The sequence below is a fragment of the Clarias gariepinus genome, chromosome 1, assembly GCF_024256425.1.
Source record: "Clarias gariepinus isolate MV-2021 ecotype Netherlands chromosome 1, CGAR_prim_01v2, whole genome shotgun sequence".
Taxonomy (NCBI): domain Eukaryota; kingdom Metazoa; phylum Chordata; class Actinopteri; order Siluriformes; family Clariidae; genus Clarias; species Clarias gariepinus.
The window spans coordinates 20,841,464-20,867,351 of record NC_071100.1 but is presented as its reverse complement, the minus strand read 5'-3'; the positions used below and the strand labels follow the sequence as shown (position 1 = coordinate 20,867,351).

Below are 25,888 nucleotides of genomic sequence, written 5' to 3'. Positions count from 1 at the left end.
GTTTTAATGTAGTTTGTATAAAAACTACTGCGCTAGTCAGAATCGAACTAAACTTGGTTTTCCCCTTTAATTTGGTTTCCTTTTACACCCAAACTTCCATGCAAGCTAACATGCGTCACCATAAGTAATGTGAGAACAGGGAGCACTGGATTAATGTGTCTGAGGCAGGAAGACAAGAAGAAGGTTTTTTTTTTTAATGCTCTGCCACACGGAGAAGGTCATAATTCATAGTAAATGTGGTATTTATCTGGGCTATATACAAAAACCAAACAAACAAAACCATGCCAACAGAATGCTGAATGGACTTGAAAAACGTCTGGAGAATACACTACTGCTGTTTGCAGGGAAGACGTGCAGCCTTCAGTCTACTGAGCAGAGCAAGAGCTTGAGGTGATGCCTTAAGTAGGAAATTATATTTCAAACAAGGCTAGGTTAGTTTTTTTTTTTTCGCCAGATTCACAGACCAAATTTGCTTTTCTCTGTACATTTAAAAAATATATATAATACAAAGGCTTGAATGTGAAATATCCCAGAAATTTTTTCACAAAACTAAAGTCTCTCTGTCTCTCTAACTTGATTCACTCTTTAAAACCCATTAGTTAAATTTGGAAAATATTTTTTTACTTGTTAATTAGATTAAGGGATTTTAGCTAATTAATAACTGTACATTGTTGTAAACACAAATATTTTAGTTCACAAACAGATTTTTTTTAAATTATTTTCTTCTTTTTTTTTTATGAACTTATGATGATATACAACCATAATTTATTAATACTTATTTACAAAACACGTTTTTAATTTTAAAAGGTTTGTAGGTTATCAAACCCTGTTTTGGCACAACCTTCCAGTGCATTACAGGATTCTTGTCAACAACGTCAGACATTAAGAGATGTATTTAAATTATATTTATTTTCCTGATAACATAGATTTTGTCTAATAATTAAGTGTTTTTTAACTGTCTTACAGTTATTTAAAAATTCAATGTACTGTAGCACCTTTTAATGGCATTTAATTAAATTAATTATTACATAAAATCCATGCTTGCTTTTACCCTAAAACAGTAAATTAGTAATCATATTAATAAAATGTTCCCTAATGTTAAGAAATGTAATATTTCATTAGAAATACACTATTGTGGGAACAATTTACTTAAAAATTCCTACCAGATGGTGTTGACATCTTCTATGTTGTTGTTAGTCTTTCGGCTGCTCCCATCGAGGGGTTGCCACAGAGAACCATTCGATCCGCACAACAGCTTGGCACAGGTTTTACACTTAGAACTGACATTGCATTCAGTAGCTGGGGTTTGGGCATTGACTGAGAATTGAACCCAGGTCTTCCGCATGGCAGACAAGAGACCTACTACAGGTAGTCACAGGCAAATGATAAGTTTTTATGGCATACTATGGGGATGTCACGGGCATACAGTACCTCCCTGCCACCGTCATCATTAACTTTTACGCCATACTGTGACTGTGTCACAGATCACAGTATAATGTACTCATTGACTGTAACAGTAGGCAGCATCGTCTGTGGCAAAAATATGTCATATGTGACAAATATGACAAAAATATGTGTGCCCTTTAAAGAAATAACTTTAAGCAAAACAACAAATTAATATTAACAGAAAATTTATTAAAACTAATGTTTGCTGATGAAAATGTAAAAAGTAGGCTATTTTAACTAATTAAATAAAACCTACTTTGGACGTATTTGTCAACACTGTCACAAAATAAAGTACCACCATCAGGTGAATTTCCTGACAGTGTTGCCAAAATTCCATGTTATGCTATTTAACTTCTAAAATGTACGTATGTGCAAACCAGTTTCTTTTTGCATAATTTGCTAGATGCATATTTAATTTGCTTAAAATTCATTTATTTTACAAAAAATAAAAAATAAATACCCGAAACTGAATATAATTTAAGATATACAGTGTTGACATGTTATGGCTGTGACCACATTAGTATCAATGTCAAATAAATATATATACATTTTAAATATAAAAAAATTATTAACCTTGCAAGAACCTGAGCAGTTAAACAAATTATAGAACAAATGGGGGGGGGGGGGGGGGGGTGTCCTTGGATTTTCCGTTGACCACAAGTCATGACTTTATTATTATTATTATTATTATTATTATTATGTCTATTATTATAATGTCTGACAGTGTTGACAGAAACTCAGAACACAAATTCAGCTACTTAAAAATTAAAGTTAAAAAATGCTCAGAAAAGTTCACAGTAAGTGATTTTTCCATATATTTTAAACAGTTTTTAGCTATTTGAAACCGTGAACCCCTGTTCTGGATAAGGATTTTTGTGGGGCTTAGTGGGAACACTTTATCAACTAAAATAAAAATTATTTTAGATATAATTGGAAAAAAAACTACTTTATGCTGCTGAATTTCTTTATTTAGTTCAGCTTATAAAAAAGATCAAAATCAAAATATTTATTATTTCTGAATTTTACAGAAAAACACAATATTATGTGCTGGACAAGTTTTGTTTTAGTTCTCAAGAATGACATACTGTACTTGTAGCTGGGTTGTTTGTGATTGGTTTTATAGCATCTTGTCACTTGTTCTTCTTTTGTTAATTTCGTTCAGTTTTAGCTTGTATCTGCTACCTTCACCTCCCTCGAGTTTAAAATTATTATTATTATTATTATTATTAAACTTATATTGCATTTTTACTGACAGTACTAAAGTTGTCTATATACCTCCATCTAGCGTTAGAAAAGGGAACTGCAGATTTTTCTACACGTGGAGCTCGTTCGGTCGTGTTGGTGCAAAGCATGATGGGAATTTTCATTCATTCATTAAAAAATAAGAATTTTCTATTTTATTCTAAATTTATTCGAGTCATTGTTGGTTTATTGGTATTCTGTGTAAATAGCTTTTCATTTCTATGTGTGTTATGTTTAACGGCTAAAACCTACCATCTACCGGATGTATGTTCTCTGTGAAGTAGTCAACTGTGCGAAGTGTGTTTAAGTTAAGACTATACTTTCAGGGATCATTTCTATAGTATCTAACTAGGAAATGTGATTAGAAAGTGTTACGTCTCCCTAATCACGATGACGAGTTTTGATGTACTCTTCTGAGCGTGAATCGGATTATAGCTAGTGCTTCATGCATGGGCTGTGATCATTGATGAACGTTCTCCGTTTCGTCAGAAATGCGAGAGGATGAGTGCATGATCAGAGTGATTCTTTTTAAAAGCTGTTAATAACAGAACGTTTTTTATTAGTATTTTTTTTTATGTTTGACATGAAGGTTCTTTATTTCCAAGACCTCTGTAAGTGCTTTGTTGAGTGGGTTAGGAAAGTTTGAGTACTGCATTCTTTATATGAAGTTGATGTAAATAGTTCTGGTTTATGTGCGTAAACCAATCTCTGAAATTATTGGAAATTAAATGAAAAACAGCAACAGAAAGCCATTTTTTCTCTTTTATTAAAGTAGGTGTACACCTAACAAGTCACTGCGTAGAATCTTAAAATAGAATATATAAATTTGCTACTCAGTGTGACAGATTCAGTTTACAAATCAATGATTAAAATACATACTAAACAACATTAGTTAAAGAGGAAGAGAAAAGGCGTTTAAAAAAGTAGATACCACTAAAATAACAGCAAAGTTTACGAGAAAAATTGAGATGAATAATAATAATAATGTTTTAATATAAAGTATTTTGTGCGCTTATATATTATTCACATTTTAGATAAGAAGTAAATGTAAAGCTCATTGTAAAATACGAAAAAAATGTTTTTCTGAATCTTGGTTTATGAATAAAAAAAATCTCATGAGGCTCCATGTGCACGACATTTTACCGCGTGGCCTTGTTTGTCATTGGTCACGTGATCCTCAGGGACCTGACACACACCCGAGGCTTCATTTGGAAACGCCCCTTCTGCTCGACACGAGCTTCGGAACTTTGGTGCTTACCTAACAGCGTTAGGATGTAGAAATCGGATTTTGTAGCGTGTGTGTGTTTATATGTGTAGAATACTACTTTATTAGGTTAATAGTGAAAGGTACCAGTCCACTATGGGTTTAGCATATGAAGGCGATATAAAGAATCGTTAAAAAACCTAACGTAAAAAAAGAGCATTTCAATAAACACGTGCGCTAAATTTTACACGTTAACAAATTAAACCACGTGTACATTCTTTACATTTGTTGAGATCATAATTCACGGTATTTCTATGAAAAAAATGTTACACAAGCCGAGTGAAGCCGGTAATGGAAAAGAGTGAAGAGTCAGTCAGAGTTGAGGAGATAAAGGCGGGAAACAGCTCACAGCAGCACGTGACCTCACCTGCAGCCTCACACCACAGCAACATAAACCAAAGACTGGGCCGCTCAGCTGCTTCAAGTACAATACAACATTTATTAATAATCGCTGTTTTTGTATTAATTGATTAAGTAACTAACTAATCAATTAGTTGATTAATTAATTAAAGTGAAAGTGCCTCTCCCAATCAGAGGATTAATTCAGGAAATGGACATCTTCAGCATTAAAGACTGGAGTATGGGCTTTCATATAAATTAAAACAGTTTCTCTTACTAAAATGTTTTTTAAAAGCTGAAAATGCGAAACGAACTTCTTAATGCATCCCAAAAAGATGAGTTTTTCTCTTTTTCTCTCTTTCTCTAAAAAAGGATTTAAAGGATGCTTCAATGGCACAAGCAATATGAAAGCACACATTAAACTGTGCAGTCAAAAATAAAGTGACTAGTGATAAAAGCCACTACAAATGAAATCAATCAATCAATCAATCTATAAGAAGAAGAATCTCTCTCTCACTCACACACACACACACACATTTACAGTTATTTGTTATACAGATTCTCTCTCTCTCCCTGTGACTCTCTCTGTGATCCTCTGTGTGTATGTGTGTGATTCTCTCTCTCTCTCTCTTTCTGTGTGTGTGTGTTTCTGTCTCTCTTTCTGTGTGTGTGTGTGTGTGTGTGTGTGTGTGTGTGTGTGTGTGATTCTCTCTCTCTCTTTCTGTGTGTGTGTGTTTCTGTCTCTCTTTCTGTGTGTGTGTGTGTGTGTGTGTGATTCTCTCTCTCTCCACACTTGGTATGAAGGCGATTGACCCACAGCGAAGGCACCAGAATGAGCTCTGCATTAGCAGTCCGGACCCTAGAGGGCAGTTTCTCATCAGATGCTGCAGAAGGACTTTTCGCTCGGATTTGTTCATTTTTAGCTGGAGATATAAAGGAGTTAAAAACCTGTGATTGAGATTCAACTTTAACATCTCAGGACATTTTCCTCTACAGTCTGCCTGACTATACCGAATCTCTCTCTCTCTCTCTCTCTCTCTCTCTCTCTGTGTGTGTGTGTGTGTGTGTGTCTTCAGTGGTGTTTAATTGATGAATCTGGCTGAACAGGAGGCGACAGACAGCATGAAGCATCATGTTCACTATCTGCTCCTCTGGGAAAAGCCTGCGAGCTGCTGCCTGCGCAGACCTGGAGCAGTTTGACTCAATCCGCAGTGTTTTACTCTACAGGTCAGTGTTCAGGACATTAACGCCTGGATTTTATCTAATAACAGCTTCAGCAGGGTGTTAGTAACCTGACGTCGCCTAGTGTTTATATTAACACGAGACAAGAAGCATTGGTTAGTGTTATAGTGTTATTATTAGATCTTCATGTTGGTGTGGCTTTAATCTACTGTATTATGAGGATGTAAAGTGCGTTTTTAATTTTCTAAAAATCCAAACAACGGGTTTGTTGTTATTATTATGTTTGAAATGAACCAGTTAAAACAAACATTTATATAAAATATTATGTGTTCTCGATGTACAGTTACATAATTTTGCGCAGGAAATGTTTATTTTCTTTTGTGTGTGTGTATATATATATATATATATATAAAAATAGATTTTTTTTTTTTAAGTTTACTTCTGTATAATTATTTTTTAAGTAAACAGGCTTTCTAAGGAATAAAGGGGTAAAATCCGTCCTGGATAAATAGTCTTATTGATTATTAAATATTTATTTAAACATCCAAGCACTTTTAATCTTTTTGTTATTTCATGTTTAGACGATTTGTTTGTTTTTATTTAATAAGATTTAAATGTGTAAGCTTTTGCACGGTGTACACGCCATTAAAAGCTTCCTCGTTGCTACAGCAACCACTACCTCATCCAATCAGCCGTCGATGATCGGTCACGTGCTCCTCGCCAAGGACCCGTATGTGTACAACATGGCGCGCTCATCTCACTTCTCATAACTATGATAAACAAGCAAACCTGTACTCAAATTAAAATAATTAAAGCGTGAACAATTAGATTGGCTTTTGGAAGATGTAGTAATGGCCGGTAGAGGATTTGGAGCGCGTTTTGAGAAGAATTCCGCCTGCAGTTTGAGTGAGAAAGACGAAGTTAATGAAGTGTCTGAAGTCAGCGATGGCAGTGGTGATGTACAGTCCAGTTCATCCACTTCATCCAGTTACTCCGAGGACTCTGAGTAAGAGCCAAAACTAACGGGACGACATTCTCCTATAAAACTTCTGAATGATCCCATATATGTTTATCTCTTGTAAGCCTCAGTGCATCATTCTCTCAGTGACCAGACCTGTTAGATTCAGAACTAACATTCTAGTGGAACACATTCAAGTTGTCCTGGTTCATATAATCTAGATTTTAAAAAAAAGGAACTTTCTTTTTCCTGACTTTCAATTTAAAAGTAAAGTTCTGCTTCCAATTTAGAAAGCCATCCCTCATAAATAATTACATGCTGTTCCTCATCTTTACTGAATTCATGGACGTGGTTTTTTAAAGAGCTCGCCACAGAAATGGTGTGGTTCAGTTTAAAGAGAAAAGGGAAGAAAACGTATGTTTATGTGCATATTTGGTCTTATACTTCATGCAGAATGAGAGCATTTTGTGATGGGTGCACGTCTTACCCTTACACTCTGTAATGCACCCTGTGCCATCAGACATAACTATGCGGTTAAAACGAGTATTAGAAGAGGGCAAATGAGGGGAAAATGGAAAAATATTATGGGTTATGGTCAGTGTTTGGTGTTTCAGATGGACTCATGTTGCCATTTAGTTTTAAACTGGGTCATTGAGTTTAGTCAGAAAGTATTAACTGACTTTTATACAGTTAAGTACACACATGAAGGCCGCCACTTAATTCAACTTTTCGAGCTGTAATGTAGCCTGAAATGGAAAATCATATTTATAGCTAAGCTTTTGGTTGTGTGATAGTTCATAAAGTTAAACTGCTGTTCACAGTCATAGACTTTTATTGCATCTTTTATGACCTATTCACTGTTATTTTTTCTCTCATAGAAATAAGCTCAGTGCAAGTACTGTTTGACAGACCAGTAATAGGGCAACATTGTTTTTCTTCTTCTGTTATAGTGAGCTCGAGCCTGAGTGGCTTGACGACGTTCAGAAGAATGGTGAGCTTTTCTATCTGGAGCTGAGTGAGGGTGAAGAAGAAGCTGCACTCTCTCACGTCGCTGCCACTCAGTCTGCTGCCACCAATCATGTGCGTTTCAGCGAAAAAGAGGCAGAGATCATCACTGACAAAGGCAGCAAAAAACGTTTGGACTCCAGCATGAAATCACAACTGAAATTTAAGAAGCTTGCTAAAATCCTCGGACGCAAACGATGTCCGTCTCAAAGAAGCAGAACTGATGGAAAAAATGGCGGTGCCTTTCAACAACCGGCGTCTATTTTGAAAAATCAGACAGGGCAGCGGACAGGACTGGTCGTGCAGCAGCCATACTTGAAGGATGTCTGTGTTTACATCAACCCTAAACGTCTGGGCAATACTTATACTCCTCCAGGGGGCTTGCTGGAGGCCTTATTGGGAGTGGTCCTCCAGAGAGGAGATGGTTTGGGCTGTAATGGGGAGAGACTCATCATTCATGGACTCGTACCTCATAGTCCCGCTAGCAAGTGTGCACAAATTTTAATTGGTAAGCTTACGCTTCACAGTCTTGAGGTACAGAAATAAAATAAGTACATTTCGACCTTTTATGTCAAAGGATTTACTCACTACATAAAGTTCTACATCTACATAAAGTGCATTAAGGCACAATTCGTTGCAAGTTAAATCAAACATAGCTTACCTTTACTATGCCACCAGTGGGATTTGTTTTCTTCGACTCCTGTTCTTAAATGGCTGCAGCTGTGCTAACCTACATCCAGCAGCAATAATGACGACCCAAGTTCCTATTATGAGGACTAATACATTGTAAATGTTATTTGATATACTGTTTGTAGATTTGGGTGGGCCAAATCTGAAGAATAACATCTGTTTCGTTCTTAATTATTCAGAGAAAAAGTATTTACCTTGCAGATTTTACTATTTCCCTGGTGCCCAATAAGACTGAGAGGAACTTTGCAGTTAAAATTTAATTTTGTAGAATATGTTTTATTTGCAATATTACAGTGGATGTTATATGGACATCAACTAGTCTAAGGCTTACAAAGAGTTATTTATTTCTGCTGACTGATCTAATGACATGAGGTTTTGTTGAGTACAAATCAAAGCATATTTGGGGCCTATTAGGCTAACTGAGAGATTCAATGTAAGATGTTGATTTGTCACAGATGTGCGGGTTTTAGGCTTTCTGCTTCATCCCGCTACACTGAGTTAAAATCCAAATGTAATAAAGTGCAGCACTATGCATTGTACTATCCTTGCATAATATTATAAATTGTGATGTTTGATAGAAATTAGTATCCTGTTAGCATTTTATTTGTAATAGTTACGTTGGAAGAACCCAGAACAGTTAAGGACATGCCAGTGTTGCCTATTTCCATCCTATTTTCTATGACCTTTTCATCCACACGAATTGACATGCAAGCGTAATCCACAGAAGTCCAACGCTTCCAAATCCAGACACACCAAAGGGATTCCAAAGGAATTACACAACTGGGTAAATCACCACAAGCTAGCTTTTTACAAGTGGCTCTGAAATGCCTGGCCATGTTAAAGCAATTAGGCCATTTAAATGTCTGAAATAACACAGAGGAAATCTCTGTAACTGAGATAGGAGCCCACAGATCTACTAAAAGCAGGTGGAGAAGGGTTAGATTTTGCAGAAGTACTATATCAGGTGGAGTTTGATAGCATATCAAAAGGCAGAGAATTATAGTTACTTTTTTTTTTTTTCTCCATATGATACTAAACACCGCTCGACACTAAAACACTTTTTATTGCACTGCACTGAATGAAGGCATTGTCTGGGTGTAGGGAAAATGTAGATGATTTTTAACAACATTATCTTTAATTTTTTTAGGTGATGTCCTTGTGGCTGTAGACGATGTTGATGTTACATCCGAGAATATTGAGAGAGTTCTGTCTTGTATTTCAGGACCAACACAGGTGTGTGTCTTTACATTGATTTAAATAGTAAAATAGTAGTAAGAAAAAAACGCAAACATGATGTATTTTCTTTCACCCAGACTCAAACTTTGTGTGGGTGGGGTCCCTGGGGGCACACTGGTGAATATTAAACAAAGACATTTTCAGTTATTTGAAATAAAACATTTGAGATTGTGGTAGAAACGAGATAATGCAAACACAAATATAGTGCAGAAAACATTTTTAGAGCATACAGAAAATATGAACATGTATTTCCACTATATTAATAGGGCTCACTGAATGGTTTGATGAGGATGAAAATGATGCAATTCATATGCAATTCAAAATCTTGGTATCTCTAATTGAACACCTATGGGAGTATTAGACAGTTCTCTGCACCACCATCACCATTATCATCAAAATACCAGTGGAGGGAACATCGACGGTGGCCCTGAAGTACAAAGCACAACAACATTTCACAAACACAACCACATTTTCCAAAACACAAACACAAATGTTGTGTTTCGGAAAATGTCTTCGTGTTTTGTGAAATGTTTTGTATTTTGGGAAATGTTGTTGCCTTTTGGAAATGTGGTTAAGATTTTCGAACTGTTGTCGTGGTTTGTACTTCAGGCCCACAATGGATATCCTTTGGTAAAATGTCATTAATCACTGCTTTAGTACATTCCAGAGAATCTGTGCATTGTTAAAGCTGTTAAAGAAATGCGTGGTGGTAAAGATGCTTGTCGGTTTCTGCTTTAATTTGTTAATCATTTATGTGCTTCATCATAATCATATTGGCATTCCAGTTCTCAAATGTGAAAATGGACATACTAGTAACATCCCAGATTACTCATTTATTACACCCCACAATAGCAAATAAAGTCTTTTAAAGTCTGCAGGGAAAATCACACCCCAAGTGTACCAGAACACAGAGGAACACCACCATAATATGACTATAAAAGTTACAATTATCTGCAGATGCTGTGCATTACACATTTCCTAAGATTTTATGACGTCTTCTCTGTGCTGTTATGGCTATCTGAGGACCAGTATTTACTGCCTTTTTAAGAAGATTAAAAAGAAATTATTTTGTAGTTTATTTACTTATATCCATATTTTGTTATTTGCTGTGTTTTATTACCTCTCAGGGCATAAGAAGTGGTTCTTTAAGGAAAGTCTCAATGTTAGACAGAAACACACACTAGTCTCCTACAACAACTGAGTATAAACTGTGCGTTGGGAACGCAATTAGAAACAGCTTCTGTGTTTAATCCGTTTAATGTGGTGTTTTTAGTGCTTCCACACAACAGAAGTTTGCTAAGGAAAACTTGAGGCATAAATGTATAGCTTCATGCTGACTTCTGCAAATCCTTTAAGCATACATAAGTGGTCACCTCTGCAATTTTAAAGGATATTTATAAATGGGCAGAAATCCCAAATCCCTAGAACTTAGGATTGGATTGGCCACCTGGTAGTCTATACTGTGCAATGTATTTTAAATAGTTTCAGAACCCTCAACCTCCCTCTCTATAGTGTGGAAATCAGGCCATGCTATAACCAATTATAGGAAGGTTTCAATGTAATCAAAATGGTTTTAGCTGTGAAACTATATATATATATATATATATATATATATATATATATATATATATATATATATATATATATATATAACTGAACCTCAAACAACAGTTATACAGTGAATTATGAGCAGGAAGGCAGCCTACAGCCATTTTAGAAAGTGCTCATAGAAAAAGACAAGTTTTCATTAAAATGTCTTATTTAAAGCAACTCAAAACTGATTAATCCATTAAACATAGTCTTCTAGTTACAAAGGGCAGAGAAGCTAAATTAGAAAAAGAGTTATGTGCCAGGATAACATATGGTGGCTTACATGAGTTAATAGGATAGAAGGGAAAAAAGTGCACTTTAACTTTATAAGGTATTTAAGAGCAAGACAAAGAAAGTTATTTGTGCACATATTTTTTTTACTTGGCAACATGATTTCAGGTGTAACAGTTAAGGCCTGGTGTGTACACCCTAACATGGTCAGTCTGACGTCATCACACCACATGACCTTTTTATATTGCTCCAAAATCTTTGTGATCCCTATCAAACTGTGTGTGTATTGTTTATTATTTTTGCTTAAAGTTATTTCATGTGTTATTTGCATTCATACATTGTTTTCCTGTATGTACACATATGTTCCACCAAACATTTCCACTGATCTTTATGTAAGCCGGGTCTGTTTAGCTCAGCAGCCTGAAAAACATTGGAATGTGGATTACATGGTTGTGTCGCCACTGTAGCGATGGTGGTTATGGCACAGCTCACATTTTGAAGCCACAGGAAAAGTGTTATTAGTCTGCGGATGGAGAAGCAAAGGGAAAAAAAGGGACAGATTGGGGGATGAGTGCATGAAGCAAATTACTACCAAGATTAAAAAAAGATGGACAGAGAGACTTTTCCTTCTTTTTCTCATGTCTGTTTTAGTATAAATTAATATAATGTTGCCATGCTTTGGTTCGATCAGTATGGTGTTTTAACAGTGAACTAAAACTGATGTGTGGCAGCATTTATTATCCAAAGAAGCATACATTAAAAAAAGAGAAATGTATTTTTACCACTAAACAAACAGTTGTGTTTGTTTGTTACTCGGAGGTTAAAGTCATGATTTAGCATGAACTGGAATGTTGTTTCTGGGTAACCACCTTAGCGGGTTAGTCAAAGATTTCATTGTCTTTTGGCTCCACAAAAAAATAGCTTTTATTAAGAATTTGGTCATAAAGTATTTTTCTGACTTGCAGCAGGAATTGAGTAATAATTAAGCCATTTGTCAATAGAATTTCATAGTTGTGATAATGCTGAATGATGTGGTTAGTGTTTAAGGTAATCAGTAGTTGCTATTATTATTTATTATGAATTTAACTGCTTTGCAACTAGTGTGCATTCCCAAATAGTAACTTTTAAACCAACCCTTAATTAATCTTTTTCTGCAATGACTATTTCTGGTCAGTGTGTAGAAATTGTGCCATCAGCATCATTATTCAGCATCATACATTATAAGCACTGTTCAGTTTATTTGTGGTGGATGGGGATGATCAGTGAGGATAAAATTAGTGTTTTTGACAATTCTTCAGGTGAATTTGACTTTGGAGACTGGCGTTGCAGGCACTGTCGTGGACTCAGAGGTGCCGAGGCCGCGACCCACCGCCCCTGTCAGCCAGCTTGTGCGTCTCCTCTGGGGTGAGGACACCATGGAGCTGCAGATGAGTGTAGCACACATTCCTCACATCGTCATGTGTCTATCACTCAAGCTGGACTCTGAATCGCCTCAGGAGGAGGTCAGTGCATTTGCAGTTTTGCGATGGTTTCTGTACATTTGGTGAGAAAGTCAGAAAAACAATTGTGCTTTCATATTAAGTGCAAAAAGAGCAAATCAGAGAACGTTACAGTTATTTGCAGATATCTGTGCATTTGCTTTTTTTTACTTGGCCAATTATTTCAGCTTGAAATAATTCCCATGTTATAATTAGCTTGAAATAATTCCCATGAATTGCCTGGTACAGGAGTATGTTCGGATTTAAATAATGATAATGTTCAGTTGATTTATGTAATGTTTTTATGAAGCTGTGATGTAACAACCGCTGGTATTGGCCCAACTTTGGCTATGTACTATGTTTTAAGGCCAGAAGCTGAAGCATCAGTGACTGTACACATTTACATTTAGGGATTTGGCAGACAGTAATTGTACACATCAGCTGCATAATACAGGCAGCTGAATCATTTATAACACCAAACTGAGAGTCTATTTATAACCTGTGCTCCTGCCAGGATCAGTCTTGTTTCTGCCATGAAACACTCATTTGGATGCTATTTTATGCAAAGCTGGAAGGTACCAGCTGAAATGTTTTCAAACTGGTCTATTCTCACATAGTAAATCCCACACACTGAACGTGTGCAAACATTCAAAATGAAAATTTTGCACACAATATAAAGCAGAGAGCATGACGGTAATGTTTATTGAGTGCATGTAAAATGAGCTGTAACTATATGTATGTATATGAATCTTCATATATCTGAGCCGAGATGATTAGTTGCAGAGATTATACTGCAGAGTGTATTACATCCTGTCAGCCTAATTATTCTCTAATCTCAGTGTATATATATATATATATATATATATATATATATATATATATATATATATATATATATATATATATATATATATATATAACACAACAATGATTCAACAACAAATAAAGAACAAACAAGTTTTTCCTTGTATATTCATCTTTAAAAAATTTCTGTAGAAGTCAAGAGGATTCAGGTGAAATCTGTGGTCGCTAAACTTTTTTCCCCATATTTTTTCCTTGCAATCTTTCCTAAGTCCACATCTGGACCACAGTCCACCAGAACCCTGATGTAGATTTCTGGTGGGTTGTATCATCTCAAATTAAATGCTGAACCAACACGATCAATTATTTTGCGTTCCCTGACATCATTAAACAGCCTTTACAGCCAATTATAAAATCCAAAATGTTCCCCTAAAGGTTTTACTCCTCATTTGCCACAACTTCGGGTGGACCTGAGCTTCTCTGCTGCGTAGACCAGGCTGTGATCGCTGAGTGCAAAAAAATGCTTTGAATTTTACATTTAGTTTTTTAGACTATTTACCAAATGCCCCAGTGTGAACAAACTATTTTCACAACAGTTATGTACATTGAGACATAAGATTCTGATCCTCTGACAGAAGATGCATGGCCTCTGTGTGTTTGTGATTATGAACCTGCATATAAATTAAGACATTTCTAAGGGAATAAAAAGGCCAAGACGCCTTCATAATGATACCAAAAGATTTCTGTCTGGGAACTAAGATTAAGGTTAGGGTTAGCTTCCATTGTGTGTGCACCTAAGGTTTTCGTGTTTTCATGTTCTGTTGTGCTCCCATAAGACCCTTTAGAATTTTCCTTTTCAGTCCCACTTTTGTGTTTCATGTCCGTGCACACACACACACACACATACACACACACACATTTCCTTCAGGTTTCTAAAAGATTGAAGTGTCTTGTTATGCATACTAATCAGAGCACAGTAAAAGAGGGTCCCCACCTTTTCATCATCTGAATAAATTAGCGTTACGTCATTCTTCAGTCTCCTCTCCATTATTTTTAAACTGTAGACCAGAGATTCTTTCCTATGACATGTTTGTGTTTTTATTGAAAACTGCCTATTTTTCTGATATTAAATTCTGGACCAGGCTTATGCTGATATTCATATATTTATTTTTTTGTTAAATCTATTCAAAACCAATAACCTTTAGGTATATATTTAGTGTTTGTTACAACTTCTACATTTACAAAGTAAACAAAGTAAAAAGCTGTTTGACAACAGCTCTGGTTATTACTTTGTGGACACTCATCTTTCATGCTAGCAAAAATAAGTTTACAGTTGATTAAATATTTATTTACACCCTACCTTTATTAGTAGTTTAACTACATATGAAGAAAAAAATGCTTTTTTTCATTGTCAGTGTTACTTTACATTGCCAAAAATAGAGTAAGAAGTTGTACTTAAACTTGCTAATCGTTCATGTTGTTTATGTGCTAGCATGCTTAGCTTCCATATTGCTCATTTTAAACTGCAGCGTCTTTTCATTCTCCCACACAGAAAGCTTGAATTCATTAGCTTTGTTTTTAATGTCCATCTAGACCCAGACCCAAAAAGTCACTCTGTGGAAAAGAAAAAACCCTCTGGTATCTTTATATTGGAGTATTATTGCACTTATGTGCTGCACTATATCTCTGCAGCAGGAGATCCTGTACCAGTACCCAGTGACTGAGGCTGCAGCTAAACTGAAGGGAGTGAGAGGAATCTTCCTTACACTGTGTGACATGCTGGAGAATGTCACTGGAGGACAGATTGTTAGGTAATATTAGCACTTATTTCTATTTCTTGGAGCAAATGATTGTTAAATCAGTTGTTGCCTTGGTAATAACGATTGAATCATAATGGAACTGAACACAGTTAATTGTCACACGTTTCGTTTTGACCAGTGCAATTATTTAATCGGAAAAATCTTTGCAATTTATGTAGTTTGTCAATAATATAAGTCTTAATAAAATATAAGTAGAAATAAATTTAACATTGTAAAAACATTGTAATTTTAAGTTGATAAATAGATATGGACACATATCACCTTTAATAAGATCATTTATTTTATCATCACTTCAACATAAGATGATGTTCAAGCCACTAATATTTTGAATTCCAATAGATTATTAGCAAAAATATCATATTTGTGACCAATCTATTGAAATGTATATGTTTTGCACATGTATTCCAGAACACAATGTGTGTGTGTGTGTGTGTGTGTGTGTGTGTGTGTATCTATAGTTCCTCTCTGTTGCTCAGAAAGCAGTTGGTCCATGTGGGTTATTGGAAGGAAGGAGATAATCTGCTGGTGATTGGTCTGCCTGCTGACAGGTAGTCATGTGATTATAATCTTCTCAAACCCCTCACACCCACCATGATTACAATACAATTACAATAAAATTAAACCCTGAATGGGACAGCGTACAGAGCAAAGGAGTGTTTAAAGTTGTCCTGACTCACTCGAAATCATGTCTATCAGCCAAAACATTTCATCAGTGTCTGATATTTGCATCTTTATTTTTGTACTGCAGAAAAGAAGCTATTCTAATGTAGTTAAAATTTTAATCTGTGGTGCTAAACTTTTGCATGTTCTTGGCCTTTTAGTATTTTTCTGTGGTGTCTTGTATCTTACAGGGTACCACTGCTGCATCTACACAATGTTATAAGTGGATTGGTGCGAACTCTCAGGGTCATGTACGGCTCTCTGCAAGCGTGGGTACTTTTTAACTACCCTTAACATAAGCTTCAGCCTATTTGAGTACCGTAACCTCATTTTCTGTTTTCTCTTTGGTATTTATGCCAGTTTTTAGGAAAACAACATCAAATAATTTTGCAGTTGTATCTTATGCTGTAAGTTATGAGAAGAAATATGTGTAGATGGGTGGGGCAGAGGGCAGTGAGAATGAAAATGTGCATTTGAAATGTCTTGGAAAAGGCAAACTTTGTGTGTGTGTGTGTGTGTGTGTGTGTGTGTGTTGGATGATGGTGTGGGTGGGTGTGGGTGTTGGGTGGGAGGGTGCCAAACAGTCTTACTGCTAAGACAGTCTTACAGTCTTACTCACACCTCCTGCCCAGCAATTTAAATTTACAAGCATAAGATAATATTTTTTTTTCTGTATCTTTTATAGTGCCTTCTGTGATATGGAGAATGCTGCTCGGCTAGATCATTTCTTCTGCCTGTTCTTCCAGAGACTCATCCAACCCTCTCGTTTGAGTGACAGCCCTGGCTCCTCACTCTCCAACATCTCCGGGACCCTCTTCCTAGACAACTTACCTGCCATGCGCTGGCTCACTTTACCACCAGACATTAAGGCATGTACTCTAATAATGACAAATTCTGCTGCTATTTATTTTTTTTTAACTTTGATTAGTTTGGATCTCATCACACTGGTCCTTAGCTGCAGGTTTGAGAAACTTTTAAATGTGTTATGCAGTTGGGCACTAAATCAAGCTAACAGGTGATATTGGTGATAATAGACACCATACAATTTTTTTTTTATCTGGTTTGTTACATAAAATCATTGTAAGGTATGTAGACTTTTGCTACAGCTTAATGGATTAAAACTAAAGTTGGAGTGTTTTCTGTGGCTGACATGCCACTTACAGGTTGAAGTGGACACTGTTCTGTCAGACTTTGAATCATCAGACTTTGGTGACATGGTAAGTGGAAATAAAAAAAAAATTCTACCTTCTTTTTTTATTTTTGATTATATAAAAATAAAACATCGTTTTAATCTTTTTTTTTTTTTTAATCTTTAATTTGTTTTAAAATAGTCAGAAGATTTTTATGGCATGAGGCGTCTGTATGTCATTTTGGGGTCCTGTCTCTTCTACAAGGTAAGTCCACTTCTCACTGGAACCCTCTAAATATTTCATACATTTGGTAGTAGAGTTATTCAGTTACAATAAAATGATAGTTTCACTAAAATTAAATTGAAATACTTAAAAAAAATAACCTTAAATTACTTGATGGGTGCAATTTGCTGACCAACATCTTTAGCTAAATTACTCAAAACTAAAAGATACTGTTTAACTTTTAAATATCACAAAGTAATTTAATAAAGTAAATTAAAATTGTATATAGTTTATATCATCATCCAAATCACTTTTTATTTTCTCTGAGTTTTTTGTTGTATCGAGGTTCTTCTTGCCAAGATGTAAGGGAGGCAACTTCTTGGGGCCCCAGGCCAGTAGAGCACCTCTGAGGGCTGACAAACTTACTTATTATTTATAAGATAATGGTGATGAATGCGGGTTGAGAGGCCACAATCAAACCTTTGCCTCTGTACCCAACAGACTTTTATATACAGTATATAGATAACTGTGTCCTAACGGTACATCAAAAATAATAAACAGTGTGACAGGTTTGTGTGTGTAATTATTTAAACATGCAGTTGAAGAAAATAGTGAAAATAAGTGCAAAAAAATTAATGAAACTTCTTCTGACACTCAGATGAATCAGTGATGTAGCCTCACTCAGGCAACCCAGCTGTGGCTAGTCAGACATCAGCTTATATCCTAACAGCACAACCCCACAGATCCCCTCTCAAGTCTCTGACTAACGAACATTCGAGTTGCGAACTTTCACAGATAAGAGCAGACCTCACATTATGAACATTTTGAGATGTGAACAAATTGCGGAAGTATCATGTATAAAATCTCCAAAGTCTTTTGGTTGCGTGTGAGAGAAATTAACTGGCCACATCGGTTCCAATAAAATGGTCTAGGAGCACAATAATAGAAACAGTTGGTCCTGTAAAACTGTTCCAATAGTGAATAATCCTATTTTTGGAAAATCCTAAACGAGACAAAGGTTCACAGTCCGAAACAATTCTAAAATTGGTGGTTGTTGTATCCTGAAGTTGGACTGAAGCAAATAAGATCCGCTCCAGTCCGTGCCATTCTGAGGTTATTCACCCTACTGACACTCTTAAGTGGAAGTTATTGCAGTAACCCAGGATGAGATCTCTTATTGATGCTGGGACATGGTGTCTCTCCAGTGTCTCCAGCATAAGGTTATAATCTGTGGGCATTGAAGTGTAATAAACTCATTCTAGTGGAAGAAGTCAGTCAGGATCGTCACTGCCATACTGAACAAAATCTTTACCTCAATGCTGAGCCGAGAGAGAAACCTGAACTGACTGATGATCTTTGAATCCTCTTTTGCTGTGGTATCTTCCCTCTCCTCTAAATTACTATGAAAATCCTCCAAAGTTGGCACAGAAGCTTGACACTCTTGTAAGAACAACTCTGTAAGGAGATGACCTTGCTTATGATTGTTTCGTAGAGTACACAGTGGATCTTATATACTCCTGGATTTACCTTAATAGGGTTTCTTACAGGTCAGAGGGCTGTGCTGGTTTTTGAGGTCCTTGCACTGGCCCAAATCTCGGTGCCGTATTGGTATATGGTCCTTCCTTTCAGATGGTATTGGTAGGACAGCTTACCCTTGCCACTTTGGTTGTCATCTTCAGGTGCAGCCGTCTGTCTTTGCAGATGTCACCAAGCTATTCTATATTCTGTAAAAAAGACATTAATCACAGTTTGTTTTTACCATGTTCTCTTTTGACTCAGGGTTATCTGATAGCAAACCACCTGCCTAAAGAGGACCTGCTGGATGTGTGTCTGTACTGCCAGCATTACTGTTTGCTGTGTCTGGGAGCGGAGCAGCGTGTGGGCCAGCTGGTAGTATGGAGGGAGGTTTTCCTGCAGGGCAACTCTCAACCTGACCCCCAAACCTCCACCTCTCGCCCGGGCTTCTGTGAGTCCCAGAGCCGCTACTTTCTCCTCGTTGTGGGTCTGGTGAGGGTCAAGTTCATTTTCTTCATAATTTTCTCATTTATTTTCACACAATTGTAATGTAACAATTTTACACAAGAACCACATACAAAAGACTATATCCAGACAGAACACGAACCAAAAAAAAGGTACGTTCAAGAACAAGTGCAGCACAAGAAAATAAATGCACAGTTCGTACCTTATGGGGAACTGAATGCAGCAGGAACAAGTGATTGAAAAAGAAATCTGTCTGCACATCTGAACATACACAAATGTAATGGATTTTTTATTTATTTATTTACAACATAAATATTATATAATGAAGACCGATGTCATCTTTTAAGATATTTATTTATTTATTTATTTAGTTCTTCACTTGTTGATTTGCATAAATTGAGTTGTATTCATTCTTACGATTTTTTAAAAATAACTTTTAACATGTTAAATACATTGATATTTTTATCAACTTTATTCAGTTCCATGGATTATATTTATTTATGCCTTTATTTGTTTTCTTGCAAGATACTAGTCTTGTTAGGTGTCAGTTCTCTTCAGCTCTTTCAGGAAATGATGGATTTTAGAAGTGTCATATATTATTATAACTCTTTTCTTACTTAGTGGTCCTTTGTATGCCATGAATTTTGCCTCATGATCTCAAGATTCAGCAGTTTAAAGAGACATGCCAGCTTCATCTGTCATATACCTTTTATTTATTGGCGTATCTTGGCTAAAGACACCCTAGGAAAATTGAAACTATTTAAAATTTAAAAGTATTCAGATTTTTTTAAAGATTCTGTAGGAGCACATTGGCCAGGATTTTGCTTTGCACACTCCAGATGTATAGTTATTTAAACACACAGTTACCTGTGTGTGTGTGTGTGTGTGTGTGTGTGTGTGTGTGTGTGTGTGTGTCTGTGTGCCATGCTGACTTATCTAATATCCTCTTGGTCTGCCTGCCTGTAGCTATGTTTCCCTGCTGCTAGTCTTATTGCTCCACATTCCTGTTAGGACTTTGTGCAGAACATTGAAACTCCAGCAGCGCAACATAATTCTCTCCTTGGGAGCCTGATTCTCACACTTTAGCTGTGCTGTTTTCTCGTTAAAGTATGTTCTTATTTTGTTCTATAGTCTCGTCAGTCTATTGCATTTTTAACACTATTCTTTTTGCTTTTTATTCTTTAAGAAGAACAGTGTATTAAGGTATTACATTATAAAAATGACTCCAATAAGAAATAAAAAACCTAATTCATGCATCCACAATTTCTTTGTTACACATGTTTTTCAGGTGACTTTTACCTGTATCTTGTATATTTCCAGAGACATTATATACAGTGTGTGTTACTGGAAGCTGGTGGTTGTGCATCTCTTGCTCTCGGATCTCCTGGCCCTGACTGCATCTATGTTGACCAGGTCAAAGCGACTCTCCTGCAGCTCGAGAGTCTTGAGGCTGCTATTGAGGAACGCCTTCTAGCCCCTCCTACTCCTTGCTTGTCCTGTGCTGATTGGTTTTTGCCCTCCAGTGGGCGGGACCGCCAGGACATGATTAGCAGCTCACCCATTCTAAATCGACTGACAGCAGCCATCAAGCCACCGTCACCTGGATCAATTGGTCGTAGCCTGTTCAGAGAGGCAGGTTCAGGGCGGAATGACAGGAAGCCAAGCCCACAGAGGAGTTTGTCGGATAGCGGGAGTGAAGGCCGAAGTGATCAGGTTGATGTTGGGCTGAGGATGCCATCTGCTGTTACTCGCAGGGACTCGCTGGGATCTGGGGGATCGGACGGGAGTGGTGGCAGTGGAGGACTTTTTAAGGTTAGGATTATATTGGCTTCTTTTCTTTCTATTAGTCCATTATTTTTTTTATGACTATGGTGAATAGGTTGCAAAAGTTTTGTCCCTTTATGTATTTATTAGTAGTGTTCAAGAAAAAGAAAAAAGTATACACTGAGCTGAAGCACTTTAAAGGAATACTCCAGCATGTTTCAACTTTTAATATTTAACCTTTTACCTCTTTTTCATTTGTAATTATAGTGTGATTATTATCAACAATAATAATTTTGCCATGTTTTGTTTGCTGAACAGAAAACCCTACATTAAATTGATTTATACTTTTAAACCTGTACTGATTCGACTTAAATAGTAAAGGTCTTAGCATAAGGTAGATATGAGAGAAAATCCTACCAAGCTGAACTTTCCAACACTGCAGTGTCAGTTGTAAGATAAATATACTATATAGTGTGTCATATAAGGTGCCTAAGTAGCGTGACTGAGATTAGCTTTTCACAGTTACACCAAAATGGTTACTCCATTACAATTCTCAAGTCATATAAGGTGCCAAAAATATATTGGCACAAAATGTTCAAAAACTTTGAAATCTGAAAAATGATATGGCCTTTACTGAACAAGTCTGTGTTTTATAAATGTTTAAATGCAGATTCCCAAACTTAGACAGCCCAATCCTTTCTACTTGGGTTCCCTGAAGAAGAGCCTGACTGAGAGAGAGGTTGAGGAGATGCAAAACAATCTAAAGTAAGTCTGTGTGAAAAATGCCAATTATGAATTGATTTCCTAAATCATGTGCATGTGCAGTGGTTATAGGAACCATTCCCATCTCGGCTACTCAGACCACATCTCTGTTATATGTATATTAGACCCGTGTTGTTTAAAAGTGTGTTGGTGTCTGTGTGCAGGCTCACAGCAGGGTTGGAAAACACACTCTTTCACTATATTTTGATGGAGACAGTGCAGGGCATCTTCATTACGCCAACACACCGTGAGCTATCGCAGCTCAGCGGCTCCATTCACCCTCAACTCATCCGCAACTTTCACCACTGCTGCCTGTCCATTCGCCACACCTTTCAGCAGAGCCTACCACCACAGGTATGTGTGTGTGAGTTTGTGCTTGTGTGAAAGTGAGATACGTAGATCTAATCTGAAGCATCTGATAGGAGTAGGATGCACGAGAGCTCAGTTCAAGTGTCATAACAAAGTGTCTGAACACTTATGTACTGTATATGGGGAGATAACCATCATAAGTGCTTAAGTACCCCTTCTCAAAAGAACAACCAGGATATAAAGACAAGCTCCAGATTGACAAGGTTGACTAAAGGTTTGATGACAATTTTGTTGTTCTGGGATACCTCAACATGGGTGTCGGACAAAGCAGGGAACACAGCAAGGAAAGCCTTGGGGTGCACGGTAGAGGCAAATTCAACAACAAAGGCCTCCTTTACCTTAGCAAATGTGCATAACACAAACTGCATTAAAATAACTACAAGATCATCTGATTGCACCTAACATCAAATTGCTGGCATATGATTTGCCTCATTGAGTTCAGTAGTTCGAGACGGATTGACCACGCATCCTCTATTGATGAGATCAAATAAAGCCATCTTCAAAACAAACTCAAGTAGAGCATAAGGAAAAGATGGCATTCCTGCTAAGATGTACAAGGCAACAGGCCCAATCTTCCTGGAATCTCTAGTCCATTAAGCCACTGCCAACTTTGAGGAGCCCCAGTGTCAAACAAACAAAAACACAATGCGACAGTGCAACACCAGCAGTAATCCCAACAGCCAGTTTTCAGTGCCCTCACTACTACAAACAACCCACTGGTTGTCTTTAGAAACTACTTGGATTCTTACATGTGTTTTTTTCCCTCTGTGTGTATGTGTGTGTTGTAGCAGGACAGAAGAGGAGCTGACAGGCTGCACGCTTCTCAAGGCCTTGGCCCAGTTAAAGAACATGGCATCTTGTTCCAGTGCAAACCTGAAAACTGGACTGACCAAAAGAAACCTGCACCCACAATGACCTACTGGGTTATCGGGTACAAGTTCATATTTCTTACTTACTGTGTAATTTAGTTTGGACAGGATTTAATACATTTATGTTACATTTACAGTATGTCTATTAAGTGTACAAAACTAAGCTTAAACCCTAAGCCTTCTGGGATAGACTCCAGGACCTCTCAACACTGAATACAGAATAAAGTGGTTTAGACGATGGTCTTATTAATACAAACAGACAATTTTGTAAGGTTGAGTATCCAACGCCTTGTTGACGCTAAGTTGTACTTCTTTAGTTGTCGGCCAAATACACTCCCTGTTTAAAGTAGATTATGACATTTTTTGCACGACTGTTCATAACATCACTTTTACTCAACATTTTCATTCCACCGCATAAAACTCTCAGTTCAGTTATTTTACATCCTCTCAGACTGCTATGGATGTGTTTGCTCAAACGACACGTGTGACGCTTCACGTTACTGCCTTAAATAGCACTATGGTTCCAGTACATATGAGACAAACTGGTTTTAAACTTCTCAAAGAAAGAAAAAACATACAATGATCTGTCCATCTTTGAAGATCCAGTTTTTAAAAGGTGCATACCTTTTTTGGAGTAAGCCATGCTGTATTGTAATTAATTAATGAAACTTCAATTTTTTACTTTTAAGAAAATTTTTAAAAATTTAAGATTTTACTTCAATATCGGGAACTGACAAAGTTCCATTAAATTCTGTCAAGCCAGTTTTGCGTGGTGATGTGACAAAATTGGCTGGACGGACATTTTTTTCTGAGATATAAAGAAGTCATTGAGAGTGAGTTCAGACCAATCTTTCTGTTTTATACAGATACAGTAACTTAGATTCTATTGTGTTTGCTTATTTAACCTGACGTCTTAACTTATTTCAGACTTTGATCATTTAATTAAAAAGAAATAATAAAAATAAGATTAAGATTCAATTATTTGTCACATGTAATTAAATCTTAATTGTAGGGTTAAGGGCCATGCTGAATGACTTAACAGTGGCAGCTTGGCAGCGCCACTACCTTCAAAATGCACTGGACAGTGAAAAAAAACTTATTTATTTTTTTTTAAGGACTGGACTGGAATTTGATTTTACACTTATGCCTTCAAAGTTTTGCCAAATTTCAGTATTTTAAAAAAGTAAATACAGACTATTTCAACAAACCAAAGGGTTTGAAAGCAGGATTTAATTTGAAACTAATCTTGGTAACTGGTAACTTTTTTCCACTAGAATAAAAATAGTTTTTTTTTTATTCTTTCCAAAAAGGTTCAATCTGTACTTTATGTTTATCAGCTCCAAATGTATTTTATTATTCTTTAAATCTTAAATTACAAATAAGCTATTGGGAGGATTAGTCTAGTGCAAAGTCTGTATCTGTAGTTGGTTTCCTGTTTGTTGGCTTTTCCTAAACAATCACGAGTGAAAGTCTACACTGTGCTAATTTTAAATGTATAGGGTCAATTTTACACCCTGGTGTATGATTATACGTATGTTAAACAGGTGTAACTGGCTATGGATTTGATTTTCCTTCAGAACTTACAACCTCTGTTTCACTGGTTTGTGTTGCAGGCGGATGGTGCTAGAACCCGTCCCTCAGGAGTTCTATGTGTGTTTCCATGACTCTGTGCCGGAGGTGCCTGTGGAGATGGCCTTCAGGCTCTCATTCGGCCTGGCCGTCTGATTTTATATTTAGGTTTCCTGGATATTCCTCATGGAATGAAGAACTAAACATTGTTAAAATCGCAGGAGTTGGTCATCTGAAAATGTCAACACTTATACCTCGGATTTTTTTAAAGAGAGAAATACAGCTAACGGGTTTAGGGACCTTGGTGCAAAAGCCTGTATTTCCACTACGGAGCAGTGTAAAGCATTCACTGGTGTGTGAGACAACTGTAATTCTTAGCAGGTTAACTGGACCTGAATGCACCTGTGGAAATCACTGTTGGTGTGTAGTTACAGCATTAAAACTGACAGCTATACATGTTTTTTTAAATCACTCTGGGCCAAAAAAAAACTCCTATTACTTGGCTAACATTTGCACAGGTGTACATGCTGATGGTATAGTAGGATGCTAATGTCACATTAACCAAAATCAGGGTTTTTTTATGTGGTAAAAACATTTATTTAAAATAAAGCTGTAGAAACATGTTTAAGCCATGAGAAAATATTACACTGCTTGTTTTATCTTACAAATGCAAATAGCATTCTTCAATGATACCTAAAGAATACATTCTTCATTTTATCATTATAGTTATCTCATAGTTTTCACTTTTTCTTGCAATTACAAGGTAATTTTTCAGTGCAGTCACACTAACTTAAAACTAAAGAATTATTGGTTATTAATTTTGTGATTTTTAACATCGAATTGAAATGAATCTGCCTAATATCTTCTCATACATGCAGTACACAAGTTTCCATATAAATTACAGCTTAAAGGTTTGGGATCACTTTTTAACTTCATGGTATTTCTTGATTTTTATTTCTTTTTACATTGTAAAGCAATAATGAAGGCGGCCAAAACATGAAATTATGTCAATTAGTAATTTGAGGCTGGTAACTTTAAATGAACTTCTCCTCTGCAGCAGAGGTAAGTTTTGGTCTTGTTTTCATGTTTCATTATGGTGCTTGAAGGGTTTTGCAGATGCATTTGACAATAATGTTCTTGTATTCCATGTCTTAAAATAACAACTGACTGTTTGTTAAATAATTCCATATGTGTTATTTCATAGTTCATTAGTATTGGTAAAGAATGTAAAAAAATAAATCGCTAAACAAAAATTAAGAAATATGCAAGTGATCCCAAATG

General features: G+C 36.4%; 1 protein-coding gene and 1 non-coding gene across 3 annotated transcripts; both read left to right on the top strand.

Annotated features, from left to right (window-relative positions):
• Positions 1-2,998: 2,998 nt before the first annotated feature.
• LOC128531885 (small nucleolar RNA U3) lies at positions 2,999-3,211 on the top strand. Its single transcript, XR_008361229.1, has one exon. It is a non-coding gene; the product is annotated as a small nucleolar RNA U3 (small nucleolar RNA).
• Positions 3,212-5,074: 1,863 nt separating this feature from the next.
• On the top strand, positions 5,075-25,193 carry intu (inturned planar cell polarity protein). Of its 2 annotated transcripts, none has more exons than XM_053499244.1 (16): positions 5,075-5,518; positions 7,382-7,944; positions 9,274-9,359; positions 12,482-12,685; positions 15,155-15,273; positions 15,741-15,830; positions 16,134-16,211; positions 16,628-16,811; positions 17,106-17,159; positions 17,274-17,336; positions 19,074-19,301; positions 20,595-21,086; positions 21,709-21,803; positions 21,965-22,154; positions 22,961-23,100; positions 24,652-25,193. In XM_053499244.1, the coding sequence occupies exons 1-16, from the start codon at positions 5,424-5,426 to the stop codon at positions 24,761-24,763; spliced, it is 2,793 nt and encodes a 930-aa protein (XP_053355219.1). In that variant the 5' UTR covers positions 5,075-5,423; the 3' UTR covers positions 24,764-25,193. The 2 variants fall into 2 exon arrangements, with proteins under 2 accessions (XP_053355219.1, XP_053355229.1); XM_053499254.1 differs by lacking the exon at positions 5,075-5,518 and adding an exon at positions 6,219-6,479.
• The last annotated feature ends 695 nt before the right edge of the window (positions 25,194-25,888 follow it).

Excerpts from the sequence above, each read along its gene's own strand:
- intu (XM_053499254.1), top strand. The coding sequence starts at position 6,325 with ATGGCCGGTAGAGGATTTGGAGCGCGTTTTGAGAAGAATTCCGCCTGC. Across the intron at positions 12,686-15,154 it reads CTGAATCGCCTCAGGAGGAG|CAGGAGATCCTGTACCAGTA; the intron begins GTCAGTGCATTT and ends ATATCTCTGCAG. Across the intron at positions 22,155-22,960 it reads AGCAGAGCCTACCACCACAG|GACAGAAGAGGAGCTGACAG; the intron begins GTATGTGTGTGT and ends GTGTTGTAGCAG.